At 41.9% G+C, this 21,418-nt stretch overlaps 1 protein-coding gene across 2 annotated transcripts in view; it reads right to left on the bottom strand.

Annotated features, from left to right (window-relative positions):
* prkcha (protein kinase C, eta, a) overlaps window positions 1-21,244 on the bottom strand; it is a 230,435-nt gene extending 209,191 nt beyond the window's left edge. For both annotated transcript variants that reach the window (XM_060829335.1, XM_060829336.1), the window contains exon 1: window positions 20,215-21,244. In XM_060829335.1, the coding sequence (XP_060685318.1) occupies window positions 20,215-20,559 (345 nt within the window). In that variant the 5' untranslated portion in view covers window positions 20,560-21,244. The remainder of the gene's footprint in view (window positions 1-20,214) is intronic.
* Between the last annotated feature and the right edge of the window lie 174 nt (window positions 21,245-21,418).

Below are 21,418 nucleotides of genomic sequence, written 5' to 3'. Positions count from 1 at the left end.
TGGGGAGTATTCTAACACACTCATGATACGTGCCTTGTAGATGGTGTACAGGTGATGGGGAGATAGGTGAGTTACTTACTGGAGAACACTTCCCTTCTTGTATGGTCTTGTAGCCACAGTTTTTATACAGCTGTATTCATATGGCAGTATTGATATGGCAAGAGTAGAAACTAAATACAGTAACTATAGTGAAAATCATTAGGAAAAGTAATAAGGCTAAAAGCCCATAAGTCCAATGGACCTGATGGGTTGCATTCTAGGATATTAAAAGGAAGTAGCTACAGAGGTATTGGATGCACTGGTAATAATTTTCCAGGGATCTATACATTCTGGAAAAGTCTCAGGATTGGAAATTTCACAATAAAATACCCTTTTTCGAAACGCAGGGAGACATAAAAAGGTAACATAGGTCAGTCAGCTTTACATTTATCATCAGAAAAATGCTGAGTCTGTTGCAAAGGTTGTAATAGCAGAATATTAGAAATACTTCTTAGAATCAAAATCAATCAACATGGCTTCATGAAGGGGAAATCACATCTGATATATTTGCTAAAATTCGTTGAGGTAACAAGTAGGATAGTTAAAGGGGAAACAGTGAATAGAGTCAGAGATGTACAGCATAGAATCAGACTCTTCGGTCCAACTCATCCATGCTGACTAGATGTCTTAACCTAATCTAATCCCATTTGCCTGCACTTGGCCCATATCCATCTAAACCCTTCCTACTCATATACCCATCTAGATACCTTTTAATTGCAGTAATTGCACCCGCCTTCACCACGTCCTCTGGCAGCTTATTCCATACAGACACCACCCCCTGCATGAAAAGGTTGCCCTTTAGGTCTCTTTTATGTCTTTCCCCTCTCACCCTAAACCTATGCCCTCAACTTCTGGACTATCCCAACCCACGGAAAAGACTTTGCCTATTTATCCTATCCATACTCATCATGATTTTATAAACGTCTATAAAGGTCACCCCTCAGCCTCCGATGCTCCATAGAAAACAGCTCCAGCCTATTCAGCCTCTCCCTATAGCTCAAATCCTCCAACCCTGGCAAAATCCTTGTAAATCTTTTCTGAACTCTTTCAAGTTTCACACCATCCTTCAGATAGGAAGGAGGCCAGAACTGCATGCAATATCCCAACAGTGGCCTAACCAATGTCCTGTACAGCCGTAACATGACCTCCCAACTCCTCTACTCAATGCACAACCGATAAAAGAAAGCATACCAAACACCTTCTTCACTATCCTATCTACCTGCAACTCTACTTTCAAGGATTTACAAACCTGCACTCCAAGGTCTCTTTGTTCAACAACACTCCCCAGGACCTTACCATTAAAAGGTACAAGTCCTACTCTGATTTGCTTTTCTGAAATACAGCACTCAAATTTAACTCACATTAAACTCCATCTGCCACACCTCAGCCCATTGCCCCATTGCATCAAAATGTCATTGTACCCGGAGATAACTTTCTTCACTGTCCACTACAGCTCCAATTTTGGTGTCATCTGCAAACTTACTATATACCTCCTATGTTCATGTCCAAGTCATTTATATAAATTACTAAAAACAGTGGGCCAAAGGATATAAAACCAAAGAATCTTGAAAAGGCTTTCAATAAGATACTACAGATTTAGGTACTTAATAAGGCAAGAGCCCATAGTATTAGAATGGATAGATGATTGGCTTATGAATAGAAGACAGAGTTAGGAGAAGAGGGGCACTTTCAGAATGGCAATCTGTAACTAGTTGCATGTCACAGTGATCAGTGCTGGGACCACAACCTTCATTAATGACATGGATGAGGGAAGTGAATGTATAGTCACCTAGATTGCAGGTGACAAAAAAAAGACACAAAGGCATGAACATGACAGAGTCTGAAGAGAAATATCAACTGGCTAGGTGAATAGGCAAAAAAAAAATTTAACTGATGGAATATAAATGAGATTGTGCACTTTGGTAGATGGAATGGAGGAGCTGAGTATTATTAAATGGGGAGATGCCGCAGAAAGCTGCAGTACAGAGAGCTTTAGGGGTCTTGGTGCACACATTTCAAAAAGCTAGCAAAAAAGTTGCCAGGTTTGGAGGGTTTGAGCTATAGAGAGAGGCTGAATAGCCTGGGCCATTCTCCCTGGAGTGTCAGAGGCTGAGGATAACATTATTGGGGTTTATAAATTCATGATGGCCATGGATAGGGTGAAGAGCAAAGGTCTTTTTCCCAGGGTGGGGGAGTCCAAATATATTGGCCATGGGTTTAAGATTAGAGGGGAAAGACTTAAAAGGACTTAAGGTGCAACCTTTTCTCCAAAGAGGGTGATGCATGTATGGAATTAACTGCCAAAGAAGATGGGAGGCTGGCACAATTGTAACATTTAAAAGTCATATGGATGGCTATATGAATAGAAAAGGTTTAAGATGGGTATGGGTTAAATGCTGGCAAATGGGACAGGATTAGTTTAAGATATTTGGTCAGCATGGACAAAGAATCTGTTTCTATGATTCTAAGTTAAGCAGACAGTTAGGAAGGCAAATAGAACATTGTCCTTCACTACAAAGCGAATGGAATATAAAAGGAGTGGGACCTTGCTAAAACTATACAAGGTACTAGTCAGACTACAACAGGAATAGTATGACAGTCTTTGACATTAAGGTATATTGATTTGGGGACAGTTGATGATGTTACCATCGCTGAATCCCCCACTATCAATATCCTGAGTATGAAGGGACTGTCATCTGAGAATAGGTCAATTTGATTGGGTGGGTACTTACTGGTATTGAGAAGAAGGAGTGCAGTCCTTATTGAAGGATAGAAGACTCTCAGGGGGCTGACAAGGTAGATACAGAGTAGTAGTTTCCCCTTGTGGAAGTGTATAGAACCAGAGGACATAATCTCATAGTAAGGCATTAGGACAGAGATGAGGAGGAACTTACTATGTCAGTGGTAATAAATGTGGAATTCTTTACCAGAGGGCTTTAGGTTATTAGAAGTATTCAGGTTTTAAAAGGAGGAGATAGACAGACTTTTAATCAGTAAAAAAAAAACAAAGGTTATGGGGAAAATGCAAGAAAGTTGGAGTTGATTATCAAATCAGCCATAATTTCATTAAATGGTGGAGCAGAGTGGCCTGCTTCAGTTTAACTTCTGGTCAACGGTAACCCACAGATTGTGGATTGTCTGAGATTCAGAGATAGTTATGCCATTGAACATCAAGGGGAGATTATTGGATTCTCTCTTGTGAAAATGATCATTGCCTGACACCCATGTGGCATGAATGTTATTTTCCACTTCTTAGCCCACACCTGGGTGTTGTCCAGATCTTGCTGCCTTTGGAAACAGGCTGTTGAGTGCCTGAAGACTGGTTAATGGTGCTGAACATTGCACGCACATCTGAAAATTCTTCACTTCTGACCACGCAATGGAGGGGTGATCATTGATGAAGCAGCAGAAAATGGGCCTAGGACACTACTGAGGAACTCTTGCTGTGATCCTTTGTGACTTAGTGAATTGACCTCCAATAATCCAGCCATTATCATTTGAGCTAGGTAGGACTCCATCCAACAGAGTGCAAATGGACACATGTCACATTCTGTGGGGAAGCCAGTGTTGGACCGGGGTGGACAAAGTTAAAAATCACACAACACAAAGTTATAGTCTAATAGGTTTATTTGGAAACACTAGCTTTCATAGTGCTGCTCCTTCATCAGGTGATAGTGGAGTATAAGATCACAAGACACAGATCACGTCACATCAGTATCTGAGAAGTGGCAAATGATACAGACCATTCCGCATTCAATAGTGAACATACCCACTTCTGAAGAAATGTCATAAAATTATGATCATTTTAAATTAAACCATGATTGCAGGTCAAGGAAATTCGTTAGAAATGGTGCAATGGAATGTTAGAAAGGCACCTCAGGGAATAGTACCACATGTTACAACACAAAGCAAAGCCAATCAGTGAGAGATAGGACTGGAACTTGGAACAATGAAGTGTAATCTGATGGAAACAAACAATATTCTGAAGGAACTCGACTGGGATAAACTGAGAGGTTGTTGCCTCTCTGCCTTGGGAGATCTACAGCATTGTGTGGATTCATAGTGAGCAAGGACAGCACTCAGATTCCATAATGCCACCCAGAATTGCTGCTGGAGGCAGTCAAAAGCAAACTTTTCTCTAATGATGGAACAAAAAAAAACCAAACCCTTGCTGCTGTCAAAAAACTGTGGTTGGAGATGGTTGAAGAGGTGAACCAGAATATTATGCCCTGGTTTGGAAAACTGTAAAAGTAGCTTCATGATTTAACCAGGTCAGGAAAGGTTTCCACATTTGCTGATTCATCGACATTCTGTGGTGTAAGCCCCAAGCCCCTTGCATACTTTTCCCAAGCATTCTCAATTGCATCACCCCTCACAGCCATTTAATATACACTATGCCCTTCACATATCCAATATATCCATTCCCCATCACTGCCATTCGCATTTACACTTCAACTTGTCTAGTTGTCATCTTCTAGGAGCGTCCCCTATCAGCGTTCTGAAAAGACCACTCCTTCCGTGACTCTCTCGTCAGGTCCACACACCCCCACCAACCCAACCTCCACTCCTGGCACCTTCCCCTGCAACCGCAAGAAATGCAAAACTTGCGCCCACACCTCCCCCCTTACTTCCCTCCAAGCCCCCAAGGGATTCTTACATGTCCGCCACAAATTCACCTGCACCTCCACACACATTTACTGCATCCGCTGCACTCGATGTGGCCTCCTCTATATTGGGGAGACAGGCCGCCTACTTGCGGAATGTTTCAGAGAACACCTCTGGGACACCCGGACCAACCAACCCAACCACCCCATGGCTCAACACTTCAACTCCCCCTCCCACTCCACCAAGGACATGCACGTCCTTGGACTCCTCCATCACCAGACGATAACAACACAACGGCTGGAGGAAGAGCGCCTCATCTTCCACCTAGGAACCCCCCAACCACAAGGGATGAATGCAGATTTCTCCAGTTTCCTCATTTACCCTCCCCCTACCTTGTCTCAGTCCCAACCCTCAAATTCAGCACCACCTTCCTAACCTGCAATCTTCTTCCTGACCTCTCCGCCCCCACCCCCACTCCAGCCTATCACTCTCACCTTAACCTCCTTCCACCTATCGCATTTCCAACGCCCCTCCCCCAAGTCCCTCCTCCCTACCTTTTATCTTAGCCTGCTTGGCACACTTTCCTCATTCCTGAAGAAGGACTCATGCCCGAAACGTCAATTCTCCTGCTCCTTGGATGCTGCCTGACCTGCTGCACTTTTCCAGCAACACATTTTCAGTAGTTGTTATCTTCATTAATTGTACTTTAGGTGATTGTGTAACTTAACAGTTCTTTCCTCCCCCTCCATCTTGCAGTGTGGAGCAAATACAAAGGAGAGGTTTCCATAAATTCTACAGATCACTGATACAAAGGAAGAGGTCACAGAATAATCAACACATTGATGTGCCTCCCAATCAGTGATGGAGATTGTAGGAACGCCCAAGTAATTGCATTAATAACATCCTTGATAGAATAAATCTGGTGTGCCTATCACTGACTGAATGATGAAAAGCCGAGTAACATCAAGATTGTTACTTTTTGACAGCAAATTTGTATCTTCTTTTATCTGCTAGGAACATAGAGCAAGTAGAGCAAAGAATGTGTGCAGACATGTCAATAGTAATTGCTCAAAAGGCCTCATTTCTACAGAGGGTGCACAATCACAGAACTTTCAGCCTTGTACTAGCATAGATGCTTCCACTCCTATCGGTCCAGTTAGACTGTTATTTGGGTTTTCACTTGCTGGTTTGCAATTCAGAAGTGAGCAAGAGTGCATACTGCTATCAGAATCTGCAAACCTCCTCAAAGACAGACACAAAAGAAATCCCATTGAGAAAGTAGATAATAGAGTGGAATAGGAACTTTACGGAGTATAAATAAAGGCAATCTGCCCACTTGCCACTCACTCCAACAAGCTGCGTTCACTTTCAAATACACATGGTTGCTTCCACAAATTTAGCAAGCTTCACCAAACTTTCAAATGCTTGGTTCCTGCCCAATAAAATTAATTGAGTGGTTAGTCTGCAACCAAGACAAATCCAACTTACAGATTTGATCTCACCTGAAGCATTAATAAATTCCCAATGTCATCAAACACAACCAATGCCAAACTTCTCAGGTTGGGCAAACTGGCAAACAACATAAGAGTCAGATGTAAGAGAGCTCCAAACATAATAAAGGCATGGCTTCCTGAAGGCTAAGTAATGCAGCAGGTCAGGCTGAAGTCTAGGGAGGCCAACTTGTGCTGAAGATGGAGGAGCAGTTTCATGGGGAGGGTGGAGATGGAGGTTTAGTGAGTATGGTATGAATTGAGATCACAGAGTGATTGCAAACACAGATTGGGTAGAGAGGTGAAAAGAATTCAGTGATTGTCGGCAGCAATTGTCCAGTGCTCAGGATGGGAAGCTGGTTAACTTGGGGAGATGGCACAAATTGCTAATTCATCTCTTGACCCACAAGCAGTGCTAGAAAACCATCATGTGGAGGAGCCGGTGTTGGACTGGGGTGGACAAAGTTAAAAATCATACAACACCAGATTATAGCCCTCAGGTTTATTTGAATGCACTGGCTTTCCGAAAAGCTGGTGCTTCCAAATAACCCTGTTGGACTATAACCTGATGTTGTGTGATTTTTAAACTTTGCCTGAGAAAATCATGTCACCTTTCCACACAATAATCCTCACCTTCCAGGGTTCCCACAACTGGCCAGGGGTAACCCAAACTGCAGGCCATGCACAAACCTCATTAAAATATTCAAATGACCAGTACTTGCCATGGGAACAGTTTGGTTGCACGCTGACTATAAATGCTAGAAATCCAAATCTCTCCAATTTTGGAAACTGCAAATTTCCTTCAAACTGTTAAAACTGGATTATGTTACAATATTGGAAAGTTTTCCCAAATATATCTGCAGGTCTATGAGCAATGGTTCACTAAGGAGCTTAGGAGAGGATCATTATTTAAAGAAGACTATGGAATTACTATCAGTCATGAAGCTAAGATTTGGAATAAGGAAAAATACTGTGGATCCAATTTGATGCCTTCTTTATGATCTAATTATCTTGGCCATTTGCTGTCTTACCTAGCTAGTCAAGAGCAAAAAAACAGTAGCCATTGAAGCATTACACTGCATACAAACATTGCAAAGATTTGAGATATTCAGCAACTTAGAATAATTGGTGATTATGTCATCATCCCAACACATACAAGTGCAAAGCCAACCAAAGAAAAGGGATGCAATGTCTCCCCTAATAAATACATTTCTTTTGTGGACATGCTAAAAAATACCCTCTATTTGGCTGCAATGTATCATGTATAAAACACTGGGCTGTGAGTTTGTATATTCTTACTTATTGAGCAACCAGCAAGTGCTTTTACAGCAATTTTCTGAAAAAAGTGACACTGACCACATCAGCCTCCCTGAACACACCCACCCACACAATTCATACATATTCGTGCCATAACAATATGTGGTTCCAAGGACTTGCAGGCAACATAGTTCTGGGCTCATGTTTTGACGTGAATAGATAGGATCTACAATTATTAATCCAAATGGAACTCTTTAGTCATTTGCCTTCAAACCTGTGGTTCACTGGAGCTAAAAACAGAACGTTCCTAATCAAAACATTTGAGTTTAAAACTACAGAGCAATTTTAGGTTAAATGAAACAAATATTTCAAGCAAACAATAAAAGTTATACTCTTCAAAGTATAATTATAAAAGGTGTCAACATGTGAATTTGCTACATTGGAGGAAATCCTCCAGTTTGAAATTCCACTTATAATTAACTGTCTGTGCAGGGCAGGATTTGTTACTGCTGTAGCATGTTAGCTTTCCATAACAAGGAAAGTTGTTCAATACAGTGCAAGGGAGTTGCAATATATACACTAATGGCAACATGTGTGAAAGCAAAAATATGATTAAGAACAATCAGCTGGCAAAAATATTCAAAATTCGGAAATAGAGTTTATGGTTTAGCTTTGTTAAACTCAATGTTGATTCCAGAAGGCAGTAAAGTGTCTAGTTGGGAGACATAGTTGCTGTTCCTTGAGCTTGTACTGAGCTTCCGTGGAACACTGCAGTAAGTCAAGGGTGTATTTTAGGCAATTGAGCAATCAACCAGAGCACCACAGAATGAGGAACCCTTCAAATGCCAATGCAGGAGAGGAAGATCGGTTTGACTGAGGCATCATGCTGCAGATGGCGGAAATGGCAGATGATGATCCTTTGAAAGTGTTGGCTGAGGGTGAGGAAAGTGAGAACATGGAAATCCCATTTTTGTTCTGAGGGGGAGGAGTAGGGCAAGAACAGAGAGTGGAAAACAAGTTGAACACAGAGGAAGGCCCTGTAAACCACAACAGGGGATGGCGTTCTGTGGAGGGAAAAAGGAAAATATGTCAGAAGTGCTGTTGAGGAAGGTTGCATCAGAGCAGATGCAGAGAAGGAAAATGGGGAGAACTGAATGGAGTCCTTGCAGGCAACCGGGTGTGAGGAAGGGTGTAACAAAAAAGGAGATATGGAATTTTGTAGGTTTACAATATTTACAAACCTATCGCCAAAAAAGAAGTTGGAGAAGTCATGGGAGGGAAGGGAAGTGTCACAGAGTGGACCAGCTGAAGATGTAGGAAGGGTGACAATTTGAAGCAAGGTTGAAGTAGTATTTAAGTTTGAACAGATGTTGGCATCAATGAAATCAAAGTATGGAAAAAGATTTCAGGCAGAGGTACCCAAGTCAGACTGCAACAAAGAACTTCCACAAAGCCATAAAAAGGCAGATATAGGTATGATTCATGCGAGGACCCATAGCAACCATTTCTTAGGAGGAAGCAAGACAAGCTAAAGGAGAAATTGTCCAATGAGAGACCAGGTTTAGTTGGGTAGGGCTGGATGAGGACTGGTTGTTCAAATGACAAAGACCATCTGGATTTCGTTAAACTTAACCCCATTTAGGAATCTCTCAGGTGGAAAAAATTGAAACGCTGCAGGCATTTCTAATCAAATACTCTATTAGTTTGCCAAAAAAAATCAAATTCTTTAGGGAGCTTTTTGTATCTCTCTGCTTTATCTCAAAGCTCTTCACACACAACCTTGAAAAGCATTGACTTGTGTTATGTCTCACTTGTTTCTGTTGCAAGAAACAATCTTTTTGGTCTCTTCAATAATGATCCACTGAGCTGCCTCAATTTCCACAGCTTGTTCCCGCCAACTGTTCTCAGTCCACCCTGTATCTCAAATCCTCTACAGCATCTCCTGTATCTCCACTGCAGTCTTTAACTCTTTCAGCATACCCACTTCACATTCTCTTGGCCTAACTATTCCTCCTTGACCCAATGCTGCCAATTTTGTTAACTTCTCCCTTTCCTCTGGCATAGTTTCCCTTATGAAAATTGTGATCACTGCCCTACACTTAATCCTTCCATCCTTCTCAAAATATCTCCCTCATCTCCAGCATTCTTTTTCTTCTCAAAAAGAAGAGAGTCATGGAGTCATACAGCATGGAAATAGAACCTTTGGTCCAATTAGTCCACGCCGACCATGTTCCCAAACTAAACTAGTCTCACTTGCCTGTATTTGGCCTCCAAACCTTTTTTCCTCCAAACCTTTCCTGTTTATGTCCTTATCAAAATGTTCTTTAAAGGTTACGAATTATTCACCAACCGTCTTCATGCCTACATGTCCCTGTTTGAATTCCTTCCAGTGAATGTCACTAATGATATTCTATATAATGTGGCCATCATGTGTTATTCCTCTCCTTTCCTTCAACTTTCTTACACTTTGGAAACAGTCCATCACATCATCCTTCAAAACTGAGATCTGCGTGACAATACATTCTCATAATTCTATCATGCACGATATAAACTACGTCACATGCAATGATTTCTTTCAAAATGGTCACCTCTAGTGTGTCAAAGTGTCATATTTGACATATTATTCTTCACATGTATGTGCTTCCATAGATGTATCTCTCTAAACCAGAGACTGAAGAGCTGAAAAGTATCATTATTCAAATTCATACAAAGTTTAATGTTCTAAAATAGCTAAAATGCTATTACCTAAGTGCCATGAATAATTCAATACATGGGAGGCAATTTTCAACAACATTTAAAGGTTTTTTTTCAAAAATGATGTTAATTAAATGAAACTTTTGCAGAAGTATAATGTTTCTTAAATGTTTGGAAAAAAACCTAATTAATTATCAGAATGATAATCAAGGATGGGAGTCATTAATGACCTAACCATTTTACTTACAAACATTGAAGTATTATTGTTCCATGACTGTCTCCATCTTGCATTTGGCAACACATTATGTGACTTTGGGTCTAATCCCATAATGGATAAGATGAAACATTTTCTAACCGAACATTAGTGACATGAAAGAGAACCCATTTGTGCCCCTGCAAAAACTGCATTCCCTGGATCCATTTTGCTTCTGTGTAAACTGAACCAAACTCAACCCAACTCAACTGCAACCACATCAACCCTGGGCTTAATAATTGACATATATTCCATTTACAAGGCTGCCACTACTACCTCAATGCTGCCAACTCCAGTTCTACCTCGTTGCATATATTAAATCCCCATCTTAACCATTGTCACTTTCGATCCCCACTTTCCAAATGCCCCCTTTACTGACTTGCTAAGTCCCAGCCCACATTAACTTTAACTCATACAGAACCAGACTACCCACAATCTATTGCTACCTTACCACACCACCCAGAATAAAATATCATACACCTGTTGGATAGGCCAAGCATTGAAACACATGAAAGGAATTAAATTGTGCTGTAGGTACTTCTTTTTCCAGCATAATTGGTGGTTAAGGCTTGTTCATTCAGATGATGTGATCTTTTTAAAAAATTCACTGAAGCTTAACTGCTGTCACACAACCTCAAAAATAAAGTGAATGTGGTGTTCGAGTGCAGAATTTCATTCCTTCAGATTGTATTTACTGTTCATGATCTTTTCAAAATTATTAAAATTTAATAAAAATGCTTCTAAATTTTTCCTTGTCTCTTATTTTGTTTTCTCACATTCCCTTATTTATTTCCCTCCCTTTGCTTTCACTGCATGGTTTTACAGTTTCACGTTCATTTCCTGGTTTAAGATTCCACTTGCTTCTGACTGATAGAAGAAAGATTTTGTTGTTGCTTGTCCTGAACACAGAGTGCCTGCAGAGAATACCATGCAAACAGAGACTCCTGCGCAGAAGCCCAAAGATAAATTCCATGGCATTTATTATCATCACCTTTTGTCAAGGCCTGCAAATTCTAGGTCAATATCTTCAAATGTTAGAGCAGGGCATGCACCTCAAAAAAGGTTATACTGCAGGGGGGTTGAGCAAAATTACATTGTCTGGTTTTAAAAACACAGACTAACAAACAGCTCCTGCTGAGCAAATTTATTAACAATGCATATGGAGAATGGAACCTCGTGTTAGATGGCATTGAGTCATGCCATCTGCTGCCTAACTTCAAACAACCCAATCAAAAATGAAACTGTATTGTATACATTTAAATATCATGAAACTCCTTACAGTGATAACAGTTCATTGTTTCTAACAACGGAAACCCGTGAAAACATTCTTCAGTCTTGAATAATAAAACTGTTTATCACCCTGACAAAAATATATTCTGATTCATACAACATATCAAAAAGATGACAGTCTCTAGAAAATAACAATAATTTTCTTGGATGTGAATTTTGTTTGTGCTCTCTCACTGGGGAATCTGTGCTCAAAGGTTTCCTTGCAATTGTTACAATCCATATCAGCGTTCAGCACTCATTTTCTTAAAGCCCCATAGGTTTCCTCTGATTTTCTCATCTACTAGTGCACAGTTTGCAAAACCATCCAGACATCTTGCCAAAACAATCAATCTTTGTATGTTTGCTTTGGACAGTAAATGTTAGCAGTCAGTGCAACTCAAAGAGAAAGGGACGCAATAGTCAAACCAAGTCTTCTATTCATTCAGTCACCATCAACACAAGTCACACGTTTTCCCTTGCCCTGTACCAGCAGAGATCAGCTAATTTAGCAAGGTTCTGTGTTTGAACCCAACGGGAGAATCTCATGCCCTCCCCTCTAATGAGTTTGGTGATGGATCACAATTTATTCAGGCAGGAGAGGGACAGGTAAGGACCCCTGCTATCTCCCTGCCTCCACTTTGATTAAGTCACATGGTTGAGGGCAGTTAATGCCTCATGCCACCATGTCATGTGTTAACTCAAGTGAGGACTCAACATGTTGTAAGTACAACCAGCAAAGCCATGGGGTGGGTGGGTAGCCCTTTGCTGAAACGGACAAGAGACTCAGCATTGGGGAGAGGGCTTCCACTGAGTGTCAACCCCGCAGCTTTGCCGTCAACATATCTCAGCACTCCAGCAGCCACCACCCACAATCCACTCCCCACCACTCACTTCTGGCCTTATATCCAGTGCTGATCCCAGGTCTCTGTCGTATTGGCAGTGTCACCACCTCCACCTCCACAATGGCACTGCCATTCAATACAGCTGCCACTCAATGATGGCTTGATTAGTGGGGAGGAGAGATGATTTTCCCCTCAGGGCCCTTGATCCTGAGGGAAAACCTATTCCTGCTCTGACAAATTCGGTGTAGAACAAGATAACTTCCTCAAAGAAAGAAAAGAACAAAGAGGTGAGGGGTTTTGGCTGGCTGTCCAACCCACAACTGAAGTTGCCTCAGTGAGATATTTTGGGTTAAATAGCCACCATCACAAAACATGGGTCATTTGTTGAATGGTAACACTCACCTTGGAGCAGAAAAGCAATTAATTCAAATACATTGCAGTATCTGGAGTACATAATGTAGGCTGATAACTAAATGTAGTACCAAAGGAATGCTGCAATGTCAATGTTCAGGAGAAAGTGAGGGCTCCAGATGCTGGAGAGTCAGAGTTGAAAAGTATGTGCTGGAAAAAGCACAGCAGATCAGGCAGCATCCAAGGAACAGGAGAGATGAAGGGCTGATGCCCAAAATGTCGACTCTCCTACTCCTTGGATACTGCCTGGCTCGCTGTTGTTTTTCCACGCGATACGTTTTGGCTCTGCAATGTCAATGGTGTCACATTTAAGTAAAATCTTAAAGCAAGACCTTCTATGTCCTCTCAGGAGTGTAAAAAAATCAAATAGTAACTTTTCAACAAGAGCAAAACAGGTTAAACAATCAATGTTTACTCTTCAACCAACATCACAAAGAAATTTCCCATCCAAGGACCTGTTAAATGTCTTTTAAATGCTGTAATCATATTCGCCTCTACTAGTTCCTCTGGCAGCTCATTCCATATTCACAGAACTCTGAAAATGTTGCCTTTCAGGACCCTTTTAAATCTTTCCCATCTCACCTCAAACCTATGCTCTCTGGTTCTGAACTCCCTACCCTGGGGAAAAGACCTTCGCTATTCACCTTATTTATGCCCCTCATGATTTTACAAACCTCTAGAAGATCACCCCTCAGCCTCCTACACTCCATTGAAAACAGTCCCAGCCTATCCAGCCCCTCCTCATAACTCAAACCATCCAGTCTTGGTAATATCCTTGTGAATCATTTTTGTAGCCTTCCCAGTTTAATAACATCCGTCCTATAGCAGGGTGACAACAACTGTGTGCAGTACTCCAAATGAGGCCTTACCAATGTCTCGCTTAAACATGATATCCCAACTCCTGTACTCAATGTCTGACCAACGAAGGTAAGTATGCAAAACACATTCTTCACCACCCTGTCTACCTGTGATGCCACTTCTAAGAAACTATGTACCTGCACCCAAGGTCTCTGTTCAAAATCACTCAAAGGCCCTCCCATTAACTGTGCGAGTCCTATCCTGATTTGTCATACCAAAATGCAACACTTAGATATAGATTTAGAAGATATGGAATCTCTATAGAGTGAAAATAGGCCCTTTGTCCCAACAAGTCCACACCGACCCTCCAAAGAGTAACCCACCCAAACCCTACTGCGCTATATTTATCCCAGACTAAACACCTAACCTACATACCCCTGAACACTATGGGCAATTTTTAACAGGGCCAATTCACCAAATTGCACATCTTTGGATTGTGGGAAGAAACCAGAGCACCCGGAGGAAACCCACACAGACACGGGGAGAATGTGCAAACTTCACACAGACCCACACAGAATCAAACCCGGGTCCCTGGCGCTGTGAGGCAGCAGTGATAACCACTGAGCCACCATGCCACCCCTAATCGGAATTAAACTCTACCTGCCACTCCTCAGCCCACTGGCTGCTGTTACTGTAACTGTTAGATGTATCAGAACATGAGCATCATTTGGATTGAGTGGACTCGGAGATAGTGAATGACCAGCCTTTTCTCCATGTGAGGAAGAGTTTGCAGTGAATCAGCTGCCCTATTTACATCCCTCACCACTGTCCACTGAAATCAGCAGAAACTAAAATTGGGATGGAAGCAATTTGGTACACCATTCACTCTTGCACATGACCACACAAAGTCACGTCCCCAACTTGGGCTGAGCCATAGTCTGAGTGTAGAGAGTTTTTGATTGATGTGATCCTGTATTTTGCAGTGCACCTGTCAGCATGCACACACTAGCGGGTACACAGGGAAAGTACAAACGTGAGGGGCACACAAACGAGCAAGAATGTCCACACTGCACACGGGCAGTTACAGACACATAAGTGAGTCCCTCTGGAATCGTGACCTACTCAAGTGTGACATGTCAGAGAGTAAGTAACTGAACACCTGAAGTACGATGGGAAACGTTGAATACTATGGAGGTTTACAGTAGGCAGAGAGTAAACATTGCAGGCTTTTAGTTTGTTTTTGATTCAGAATAATTAAAGATTAATTTTAACTTAGTAAATAGAAATTAAAACTTCTAGTGCAGTTTTGGAGGAGACCTGACTAAGATCAAAGGCAAATATTGTCTTTTTCCTGCAAATGGAGTTGTTTTTTTCAGAGCAATTAAGGAAACAAGTTACCTCAGTGGGAACGGTTTGTTTGTGGGATTTTCAAAGCAAGTGTTTTTGTTTAGAAAGCTCCAGGTTTGGGAATTAGAATCATGGAATCCGTACAGTATGAAAACAGGCCCTTCAGCCCAACAAGTCCACTCCAATCCTCCAAAGAATAACCCACCCAGACCCATTCCCCTATTCTATTATTCTACATTTCCCTGACTAATGCATCTAACCTACACATCCTTTAACACTATGGGCAATTTAGCATGGCCAATTCACCTCACCTACTTATCTTTGGATTGTGGAAGGAAACCAGAGCACCTGGAGGAAACCCATGCACAGGGAGAATGTGCAAACTTCACACAGCCAGACACTCACCCAAGGCTGGAATCAAACTCCGTTCCCTGGCGCTATGAGGCAGTGAAGCTAACCACTGAGCCACTGTGCCGCCCCAAGGTTCTTACAAGCTGAGAAAGACTGACCTCTTAAATTTAGCTGATCTTCCAACTCAGTACCCAGTTCCCACTTTCTCCCTAAGAACATAGTCCACATGGATTTCAGCTAGGTCTTTGATAAGGATCCACATGATAAGCTGTTCCGGAAGGTTAGTTCACATGGAATCCAGGGAAAGCTGGGAAACTGGATACAAATTTGGCTTGAAAGTAGGAAGCAGAGGGTAATAGTAGAACGATGCTTATGGGACTGGAGGCCTGTGACTAGTGGAGTGCCTCAGGGGTTGGTGCTGGGCCCATTACTATTGTTATCCATAATCAATTATTTAAATGAGAATGTACAAGGCACAATTAGATGCAGATGACACTAAAATAGGCAGCGTCATGAACAGTGAGGAAGGTATCAGGACTTGCAGCAGGACCTTGATCAGCGGACCAAGAATAGAGTTTAATAGAAATAAATGTGAGGACTTACACTTTGGAAAGTCAAATCAAGGTAGGAGTTTCATGGTGAATGGTAGGGCCTTAAGGAGAGTAGTGGAACAGAGGGACCTTGGAATTCAGTATCACAGTCCTCTGAAAGTGGAGTCACAGGTAGACAGGGCAGGAAGAAGACTTTTGGCACACTGGCCTTCATCAGTCATGGCACTGAATATAGAATAGGAAGGGTTTGGAGGGATATGGGCCGGGTGCTGGCAGGTGGGACTAGATTGGATTGAGATATCTGGTCGGCATGGACAGGTTGGACCAAAGGGTCTGTTTCCATGCTGTACATCTATGACTCTAAGTTGGGAATTTATGTTACAGTTGTACAGGATGTTGGTAAGTCCGCACATGGAGTATCGTGTTCTTGGTCACCTTGCTATAGGAAGTGTGTTACTAAACTGGAAAAAGTGCAGACAAAATTTACAAGAATATTGCCCGGACTCAATGGTCTTAGTTATAAGGAGTGGTTGGACAAGCTAGGACTTTTTTCTTTAGAGCATTGGAGATGGAAGGAGGATCTTATAGATGTCTATAAGATCATGAGAGGCATGGAGAGGGTAAATGCACTCAGTCTTTTTCTGGGTTGGGGAATTGAAGACGAGAGGGCATCGGTTTAGAGGGGAAAGGATAAAAGTGAACCAGAGGGGCAACTTTTTTTTCCCTTTACACAGAGTGTGGCACACATATGGAACAAGTTACCAGTGGAAGTGATTGAGTTGGGTGCATTAATAATATTTAAAAGTCATTTGGACAAATACATAGATAAGAAAGGTTTCAAAGGACATGGGCCAACTTCAGGAAATGGGGTTGACGTGGATGGACATTATGGTCGGCATGGATGAGCTTGGGCCAAAGGGCCTGTCTCTATGCTGTAGGAGTCTCTGGCATATGAATTAGGAGCAGGAATAGGCAATTCAGCCCCTCTGGTATTCAATACGAATCAGAGTCAGATAGAGATCTGCTGGCAACACTGTACAATCTGCCAGAAAGAGGTGTATTTGGTAAAATACTGCAACCTAACAGAGCCCCAGAGAAATCAGGATATCCAAATATACCAAGAAAAATATTATTTTAAATATTTTTACTGAGATGAAGATCAGGTTGAGCCAACAGGAGACTGGTGGATAAATAGTTAGTAGTTTCTTCCTTTTTAAAACCCTTGCTCAGAGACAGCAATGAACCAGCATTTTCTCCAAATTTTAGTAACGGCTTGTTGAAATCCAAGTGTGGCAGATCATTCCGCCCCCAGCTTCCAAAAGCATTTCTAAGCTTCATTCAGAACCAGGTGCAGGGGCAAGAGCAAGAGATGATGCTTGATGACTTGCTGAAGTACTGTGTGCTAAAATAGAATGTACTGCAAAAAGTGTGAATCCACGTTATTGAAGTGGGTGGTAATTAATATGAATTATAACGTTAAAGCAGCTTCGAATATAACCGAAGAAGAGAGAAGAGATGGAGATTAGCTTCCCAAAATGCTTTGTTGGTAAATGTATTCCACTGTGTGGGACACAGCTATGTTGATCCTCACAACTAATCTCTGCTAAGTTAAATCACAGAAACATAGAAACTAAGAGCAGCTGTAGGCCATTCAGCCCTTTGATCCTGCCCTGCCATTCAATATGACCATCTGTAATACACTTTCTCTTCTTACTTATTGACACCTTTAATATCTTAAAAATTGTTTATATTCAAAAAAATAAATTGATAATGACCCAGCCTGCACAGCCTTCTGTGGTAAAAAATTGCACATGTTGACTACCCTTTGAATGAAGAACTGTTTCCTCTTCCAAGACCTAAATGGCCTAACCTGTATCCTAAGAACATGACCCCTGGACTCCCTGGCCTTCTAGAAATCCCAACCAGGGAAACATTCTGCTTGTATCTAGTCTGTCCACCCCTGTTGTATCTTTCAATAGGATCCTCCTCATTCTAAACCCTAGTCAATACAAGCCCAATCAAACCAACCTCTCCTTACACACCAAATCTGCCATCCCTGGTACCAGCCTGGTGAACATGAACTGCACTCCCTCTATGGCAAATATATCCTCTCTTAGGCAGGGATACCAAAATTGTATAATGCTCCAGGTGTGGTCTCACCAAAGCCCTGTATTACAGTAGTTAGACATCCCTATTTCTGAACCCAAATTGTCTTGCAATGACAACTAACATACTTCTTAACTGCTTGCTGCAGCTGCACACTTACTTTCATTGACTGATGTACAAGGATACCTTTTGTACATCCACATTTCCCAATATGTCACTCTAAGTAATCCTCTGAAGTTCTGTATAACTTCTCACTTACTCACATTTTACGACACTGCTGTGGCTTTTCTCACACAATTTGACGAGATTATCCTGAAGCCACCTTATATTCTCCTCACACTCAATCCCACCTAGTCTTATGTGGTCAGCAAACTTGGAATGTTTGCATTCGGTGTCCTAATACAAATCACTTCTATGTAATGAATCGCTATGGCCCAGGTACGTATCCCTCTGTAAGATCACTAGTCACTGCCTGCCACCCCGACCCTTTTTATTTCCAACCTGTGTTTTTGGTCTATCAGGCAATTCTCAATCCATGTCTGTATACTACCCCAAACTCATGAACTTTAAATTTTGCCCACAAGCCTCTGATGTAGGACTTTATAAAAAGTCTTCTTCTTCCGAATCAATTTTGCTAGATACATCCTCAAATATACCAGTAGTTTAGTTAAGAATGATTTCCCTTTCATAAACCCAGGCTGACTTAGTCTAATCCCATTAATGCTTTCCAAGTGCTCTGTTATCATGTCTTTAATAATAGACCTTAGCACTTTCCCCATGAGTGCTGTTTTGCCAACTGGCTCTACTGTTTTTGCTCTACTTCCTTTGTTTTAAAATAGTGGGGGTTAAATTTGACTTTCAATCTGTATGAACTGCTCCACAGTCCATAGAACATGGAAGACCATAAAATGTACAGAAGTAGAATTAGGCCATTCAGTCCATAGAGTCTGCCCCACCATTTGATCATAGCTGATGACCGCCAATACATCCAATCTTTCCAAGGGCACTTCGTGTAGTTCTCTGGGATGTAGGTTGCCTGGCCCTGGTAATTTATCAGTATTTAATCTCATTTCATTCTCAATCGGACCATAACTGGGGCACTGCAAATGGCCTGAAAGTACTTGGGTTGGGGACCGAGAGGTGGGAGCAGGATGGGGGAAATTAGTTAAATGTTCTTACTCTTGGTTGTTATCTGGTGATATTTGGTGGAATGACGTGTGTTAACTTCAGGTGATGGCCAGTTTGAGATCAGTTGTACAATGCAAAGAGCCCCATGACCTGGCTTCCCACATTAATGATCTTACTCCAGTCAATGGCCTCCACACACAGAACTGGTCAATGAACAGCACCAGTCTATTCAAACAGAAGAAAACATTTGGGTCTCCTCCTCTCCCTAGCTAAACCAGGAGTCACAGGATTGTGATGGAGTAGAATTCCCTTCCAATCTCTGAAGCATGAAAGTTCGAAACATTGTGGTCTGCAAACACTAAACAGCTCATATAGTTTGCAGGCTCAGTATTTTATAACAAGCCCACCAGTACCACCAAATGTTTCATCCAGTTTCTAGTTATAGGACTCATCAGTATCCACCAAATATTTTCTTGAATTTGTAACAATGCTCTTAAGTATCAGCCTCAGAAACTATAGCAGACCTAAGTCCATAGGATCAACACACCATTCCTGCATCTCTCTTAAGTGTATACATAAAAATGTTTGCCTGGAACTTTGCAATGATTAAAGGCAGCAGGTATGTATAGAATACATGCAACTTCTCATTGTTTAGTGGCAATGCCATTCAAAGACATAATGTCACCTCATTATGGAGTTCTTGCACATGTTTAGCTACTGTCATCTAGTCACTTTTGCCAGCAGGAACAGTTCACTGTGCACAATTCTTGTGTTTAGTCGAATGTTAATGCACATAGCTATTTTATGTGTGATCATAGATCCATTGTCTCGTCTACAAACCTACTAAAAAAGGCGTTTTGAAATACAACATCGTCCTTTCAATTTTATTTCTGGGTCACTATTCAAAACCTGACAGTGAATGGATGGAGTCAAGACTTTTTGTTTCAAACGTCACGACAGAATAATGGTCAGTTCTGTTCGTGAAACCTGCCCGCAGATGTACACATGTGTTGAAGTGACAGTATTTTAAATGAATAACTAAAGTAGCGAGAGCTCTGACAGCAACTGCTTACCCAGCCTTCGAAGGTCTTCGTGCCATTTTTCAGCAGTTCCTCGAACTGGAGGGTACAGTTCGCCACAAAGTCATCGTAGCCAATGGGGGTGTCATGGAAAACGGTGAGTTCCAGCTCACTGCTTCGCCAGATCTGGGTGCTGAAGTCCTCATTAAAAGTGGGCTGGCTGGTTTTCTGTTTAGTGACGGTCTGTCCGACCCTCCGGTTATCCACCTTCACCATCACATACGGATCCAGTAACTGGTAACTTTTGCTCGATATCGAGTGTCTGAGGGCGCATCGGGTTGGTTTCAGATCCACAGCCTCCCCGATCTTCACTTTCAGAGATCCACTGAAAACGACCATGCTTGAAGATCCAGTGCGCTCTGTATAATCACCCGGCTCTCACAGGAACCGTCCTTCTGACTATTCACACTTCAGAAAGGCGTGGAGATAAGTCACAAAAAGTGCTGAAAACAATTGCTTTTCTTTAAAAAAAAACAACCCTAATTTGACCGTGGAGGAGAGTTTAATTACCGCCAGAGAGAGAGGGAGATTCCTCATTTGCCAGTATTCCTACCTGGCCAAGTAAGTCCTGAAGCAGGAAACATTGCAGGTGGCTGGAATTTCGGGAGACCTCTGAAGTCCTTTGCTGACAGAAACAGGTTTGTTCAATGGCCCGGCGGACACTTTCGGTCCTTCAGATCGAGATCTTCAGAGGGATCGAAGGAAGTTGAGGATTTTGAGTGACCCCAGGACTAGTACCGGATTCTCTGACACTCGGTCTGTGTGAGCAGGACCCACTTGTTGTGACTATTTGGTTACGGGGAAGCAGGAAGCAATCAAACGTCAAATTTCCGTGTGTCAATTGCTGAAGTGTTGGGCTCTTCTGAAGCGGCGCACGCTGCCAGAGCCTTACATTTCTCCCAGGGATGCACTTCCCAACTGGGGGGGAAAATCAGTCTTTAGTAATAAACCTTGCTCACAATTTGTTGTTGTTTTACAAAGACTCAGGTTTAGGCTGACATTTTTTTTAAAACTTGGATACCTTGCAAAGAATTCTGGGGGTTGTAGTCTTGCCTTACTTTTGTTACGGACAGGATTGAATATTCAAAACTACAACTTCCAGAAAACGGAGCGTGCATCAATAGACCCAGCTTTGATTGTGATTGGCTGGGAAGCTGAAATATTTGGCGACTGAAGGCTGTTAAGTACCAATTGCATC

This window comes from Hemiscyllium ocellatum, chromosome 8 (assembly GCF_020745735.1).
Source record: "Hemiscyllium ocellatum isolate sHemOce1 chromosome 8, sHemOce1.pat.X.cur, whole genome shotgun sequence".
Classification (NCBI taxonomy): domain Eukaryota; kingdom Metazoa; phylum Chordata; class Chondrichthyes; order Orectolobiformes; family Hemiscylliidae; genus Hemiscyllium; species Hemiscyllium ocellatum.
The sequence above is the reverse complement of the archived record's forward strand: the minus strand, read 5'-3'. Positions and strand labels throughout refer to the sequence as shown.